The sequence below is a fragment of the Aegilops tauschii genome, chromosome 2 (assembly GCF_002575655.3).
Source record: "Aegilops tauschii subsp. strangulata cultivar AL8/78 chromosome 2, Aet v6.0, whole genome shotgun sequence".
Lineage (NCBI taxonomy): Eukaryota > Viridiplantae > Streptophyta > Magnoliopsida > Poales > Poaceae > Aegilops > Aegilops tauschii.
Genome location: NC_053036.3, coordinates 195641626 through 195647504, shown reverse-complemented (window position 1 = coordinate 195647504; position 5879 = coordinate 195641626). Strand labels below are relative to the sequence as shown.

Sequence of the window (5879 nt, the reverse complement as noted above, 5' to 3'; positions counted from 1 at the left end):
TAGCTCTGCTCGTTGTCCTGTTATGCACTTGCTTGCTATGTATTTACTATTTCTTCCCCCTCTTCTCTTTGGTAGACCCCGTGATGGCTGTCGATGCCGCTGTGATCGACTACGTCGACGACGACCCCTTCTTCCCTTTCAGCAGAGCTTCCAGGCAAGCCCCCCCTTTGATCATCCCAATATCGCCCATTCCATTCTCTCATGCTTGCATTAGATTTTGGTACTGTATTTGATTGCTCCTATCCTGATGCATAGCCTGCTTTTGTAACCTGCTTATTGTTACCTACCTGCTTCTCCTAAACTGCTTAGTATAGGTTGGTTAGTGATCGATCAGTGACCCCCACTTGTCCTTGTTGCCCCTGCTTCATCATCGACGACTCGATCAACGTGATCGACGACCAGAGCCCGACACCTCACATCACATCACGCCCCTTTTGTTGCTCGACTCTGCAGAACTACTATCGAGTGTCGAGGGTGGTCCCTCATAACGCACTCCTGATGATAATTCTGTAGTGTAGTTATTCGGTCGTGGTCATCGAGGGTGATTTCCTCTTTCGCCATTCCCGATACGGCTTTGTCGTTCAACACCTCAAGTGTGAACCTCGAGGGTGGTCCCTCTTACGTTCACCTTGATGATTACATTGAGTGGAATCCTCCGAGGGTGATTCCTTGGGTTTTCCCCTTGATGTTTGGACACACGGATACCTTGACATTACTGGAGACCTTGGTGAAAGTCGGGCGGGCCCGGAGAGCACCCGCAAGATGGTTACGAGGCACGGCTGGGAAGTCAGGCAGCCCTCGAGTGGGCTGGGCTTGCCCTTGCCGTATTTCCTCGAGACGGGGCGACGGGGTCACATTATTGTGAGTCTGCTCGTCTCCGCGAGCCCCCAATGCACTAACAGGTTTGTGTATTTGTTCTGAGTTGGCCTTTGGCCTTTACGCACTAACCACCACGCGGGAATAGATATGGGCCTCGACGTCGTGGTATCAGCCGAAGCTTTGTCAGATGTCCAGTTCAGCATTGTGGCACGGTCGGATCGTGCCATCAACTACACGGGTGGTGCTGGTATCCACCCTGCACACAACGACCCGGAGTGCAACGGGCGATGGGCCCAGACCCCTGAGTGCTTAGGATGTAGACCGGCGGGGACCTCTCTGCTGAGCCTAGGTAGGGCTGCGACGTGTTGATCTTCCAAGGCCGGGCATTGACCCCAGAAAGGTGTGTCCGGCCAGAGTGATCGAGCGTGTTGGGTAACGTGGTGCACCCCTGCAGGGAAGATCTTTATTCGAATACCGTGTCCACGGTAATGGACGTTCAGACTTATATCTTGATCTAATACAACTAGAAATGGTTACTTAAGATATGTGGCTCCGGGATTGCTTTCTCGCAGGGAGTTGAGGAAGGATCTCTGGGCATTGTTACTACAACATGCTTGTTAATATAAAATGCTATTCTTTACTCTTCTACATGCTGCAAGATGCTTGGAGCTGCTTGAAGATGCTAGTCTTCGATAGGCTAGGCCTTCCCCTCTATTCTGGCATTCTGCAGTTCAGTCCACAGATACAGCCCTTCCATTTGATACCAATGCATACTTAGTATAGATCTGATGCTTGCGAGTACTTTTGATGAGCACTCACGGTTGCTTTGCTTCCCCTTTTCCCCCTTCTTTCTTCTTTCTGGTTGTTGCAACCAGATGGTGGATCCCTGGAGCCAGATGCCACCGTCGACGGATACTACTACATCGAGACTATCGACGACCAGGAGTAGTTAGGAGGTCCCAGGCAGGAGGCCTTGCCTCTTCGATCGTTGTTGCTTTTTTGTTTGCCTTCTCAAGGCATCCTTGTTTAACTTATGTCTGTACTCAGATATTGTTGCTTCCGCTGACTCTTGTGTATCGAGCCCTCGAGGCCCCTGGCTTGTAATATGAAGCTTGTATTATTTGAATTTGTGTCTAGAGTTATGTTGTGATATCTTCCCGTGAGTCCCTGATCTTGATCGTACACATTTGCGTGCATGATTAGTGTACGGTCGAGTCAGGGGCGTCACAAGTTGGTATTAGAGCCGACTGCCTGTAGGATCCCCCTTTCCAACTCCTTGGCCGAAGTTGAGTCTAGTCTTTGAAAAACTGATTTACTAACATGGCTGTGTGGCTTACGGGCCCACGTCGCCAATTGGGTGGTGTTAGGATCTTTTACTCCTCGTCTAAAATCTGGGGCTCTGATCTCTCTTCTATTCGGGTTAAATGATTTTGTTAACTCTATCCTAGGTTCTCGTGATCACATCCATCCGGAGATTTGTAATACGCCTTTCTTGAGTTGAGGGCCAGGATCTGCTTCACATTGTTCACGGACCGCAGGATCCTTTTATCAAGGGCACCCTGCGTCGTCCCCTGCAGATTCCTCACTCTAGTGGTTTTCTCTGACGTTGATGTAGCCTTTGCTATGTCCCGTTGTTGTATCCTTCCATCGCGTGCCAGCGTGCCGCCTAGTATGCCTAGGATGATTCTCTTGTCCGAACTCATACTAACAACGTGTAAATGGCTCTGTAGATGTATATGTATGTCTTTAATGACTACTGCTTTGTACATACTACGCCTTTGCTCATTGTTCAAGTTACATCATGAATTACACCTGCTCCAACCTCTTGTTAAAACTGCTCCCTGATGTTCTTAGCAGGATGGCTGACGATCCTCCACCTCCACCCTATATTGCCGCAATGATGCAGCAGTTTGAGCTGAATCGTCAGTTTATGACTAGAGTAATCACTCAGTTTCCAATCCAGAATGCTCATCAACAGCATGCCCCAATAACACTGCCAGAATTTGTGCGCCTCAACCCATCCATTTTCCACAACTCCACCAATCCTATGGATGCTGATGATTGGCTTCGTGACATCCTGTTTGAGATGGAGTCAGCTAATGTTGCACCTGCCAGTTACGTCACCTTTGCGACATTTCACCTGAAAGGTCCAGCTGCTCAATGGTGGGAAAGCCACAGGGGCATGCTTCCTGCAGAGACTGTAACCACTTGGCAGGAATTTCAGTTAGCTTTCCGTGCACGACACATTCCTCAAGGTCTGATGGACCAGAAGAAGAAGGAGTTCCGCAAACTTTCACAGGACACAATGACTGTGGATGAATATCAGAGGAAGTTCCTTGATTTATCTCGCTATGCTGCGGATGACGTCTGCACTGATGCCCGCAAGCAGGAGAAATTCCGTGAAGGACTGTGTCCCAATATAAAGCTCGCACTTGTTGCTCATGATTGTGCAGACTTTGCGACACTTGTTAGCCAAGCTTTCCGAACTGAAACCGGACTGACTGAGTACCAGGAGTCGCTCAAGCGTACTCGAGATGCTGCCCCATCCTCGAGTCAGCCTGCTTAGAAATGTCGAGTCTGGATCCCACACAATGTTCATCACCGACCTGCTCCAACACCAAGGCCATCTTATGTTGCACCTCGTCTGCCTCCGCCACCGAGACAGCTAACGATTCAGGGTGCACAGTCCAATACTGTGGCTCCTCCCCATAATGATAGCTTATGCCACAAGTGTGGACATCTAGGACACCTTACCCTTGATTGTCACCAGGGTCAGTCCCAGGATGCACCACGTCCTCCTGTTGACCGTAAGAAGGGTTGTCGAAACCGTCGACTCAGAAACCGTAATATCATACCACCTGTTGTTGTACTTGGCCATGCCAATCACGTCGATGCTGAAAAGGCTCAGAAGGAACCGACTATCGTGTTAGGAACTCTATATGTGAATTCAGTACCAGCCTCTGTTCTCTTTGATTCAGGGGCATCGCATGCTTTTGTGTCCCAACAATTTGCTCAGTCACATGAGTTGTACCTGGAAAAATTACCCACTCCTCTAATGGTTCAGTCCCCGGGATCCAAGTGGCAAACCATAATGGTAAGCCCTCACAACCAAATCGAGATTGGAGGTCTACTTTTTCCGGCTTCTCTCATTGTACTCGGACCTTCCAACATAGACATCATTCTTGGTATGGATAGGTTGACAGCCCAAAATGCTAAGATCGACTGTGCTGCCAAGACAGTACAGCTCACTCATCCTTCTGGCCAGTTGATCAACTACTCAACTCAGATGGTCCAGGATGCCGAGAATCAGATATATGTTCTAAATGCATTGAATGCTTCACCTCTCGAGGGAATAGAGAACATTCCAGTCGTTCATGATTTTGAAGATGTCTTTCCAGAAGAACTTCCAGGAATACCCCCTACTAGAGCTGTCGAATTCGTCATAGACTTGAAACCGGGCACAACTCCTATTGCCAAGCGACCCTACAAGATGTCGCCGCATGAACTCCTTGAGCTCAAGGAGGAAATCGACACTTCACTTCATCAGGGTTTTATTCATCCAAGTTCCTCTGCTTGGGGAGCACCTTCTCTTTTTGTCAAGAAGAAGGATGGAACTAATCGTTTGGTCCAAGATTACCGTCCTATCAACCAGGCAACAATTCAGAACAAGTATCCGCTTCCCAGAATCAACGATCTGTATGATCAGCTTGCTGGTTCCTCGGTATTCTCAAAACTTGATTTGAGGTTGGGTTACCACCAGATTCGGGTTCGTGAAGAGGATATTCCCAAGACCGCCTTCGTTACTCATTATGGTTCATACGAGTACACCGTCATGTCCTTTGGTTTGACAAATGGTCCAGCGACATTCTCTCATCTGATGAACTATATATTCATGGAATACCTCGACAAGTTCGTCGTGGTTTATCTGGATGATATTCTTGTATATTCCAAGAACAAAGAAGAACATGCTGAACATCTTCGACATGTTCTGGAAAAGCTTCGAGAACATCAACTATATGCTAAGTATTCCAAGTGTGAATTCTGGCTACCCGAAGTGACCTACCTTGGGCATGTCATCTCCAAGGATGGTATTGCCATCAACCCCGAGCGAGTTCAGGCTATTCTCGACTGGACTCCTCTGAAGAATGTCAAACAAGTCAAAAGTTTTCTCGGGCTCGCCAGCTATTGCCGTCGATTTGTCGAGAACTTGTCCAAGATAGCCAAGCCCCTGACTGGTCTGCTTCACAAAGGCGTCAAGTTCGAGTGGACAGAAAAATGCCAGGAAAGTTTCCAAACACTCAAGGACAAGCTGACTTCTGCCCTAGTGCTTGCTCCTCCCGATACTAAGAAGGATTTCGTCATTTACTGCGACGCTTCACGACAAGGATTAGGCTGTGTCCTAATGCAAGAGCGCAGAGTGATTGCTTATGCCTCTCGTCAATTGCGTCCTCACGAAGAGAACTGCCCAGTTCATGACCTCGAGCTTGCTGCTGTCATACATGCATTGAAACAGTGGCGACATTACCTCCTCGGTAATCATTGCAGATCTTCACCGACCACCAAAGTCTGAAGTATCTGTTTACCCAGCCAGACCTGAACCTCCGTCAGCAGAGATGGATGGAGATCGTAGCTGACTTTGACATGGGCATTTCTTATACACCAGGCAAGGCTAATGTAATGGCTGATGCTTTGAACTGCAAGTCATATTGCAACCATCTCGAGGTTCGCAAAGTTCAGCCCTCGCTTGTTGAAGAATTCAGGAAGCTGAACCTCCATATTGTTCCTCCGGGTGCACTCGCTCCCCCTCCTCCAGGGTACCGCAAAGTGAACCTCCACCTTGTTTCCCAGGGTTCTCTCAATACCCTGGTTGCTAAACCAGATCTCGTGGATAGCATCAAGGAACTGCAGAATTATGACTCTCAAGTTGAGAAGATTAAGCGCTACCTCGCAGAAGGAAAGCCCTCATTCTTCACTGTTACTGATGATGGCACTTTGTACTTCAAAGGCCGCCTAGTGGTGCCGTGTAAGGAGAAAAACCTAGATATGACTAAGGAGGTTAT

The 5879-nt window shown here is 48.4% G+C and overlaps 1 protein-coding gene across 1 annotated transcript; it reads left to right on the top strand.

Moving 5' to 3' along the window:
* Nucleotides 1-2716: 2716 nt before the first annotated feature.
* Nucleotides 2717-3385, top strand: LOC141040879 (uncharacterized). The gene has a single exon (XM_073506995.1). It carries the CDS (start codon nt 2717-2719, stop codon nt 3383-3385), a length of 669 nt encoding a protein of 222 aa, XP_073363096.1.
* Nucleotides 3386-5879: the final 2494 nt, after the last annotated feature.

Bases quoted from the DNA above. Each gene is read 5' to 3' on its own strand.
- LOC141040879 (XM_073506995.1), top strand. From the start codon at position 2,717: ATGATGCAGCAGTTTGAGCTGAATCGTCAGTTTATGACTAGAGTAATC.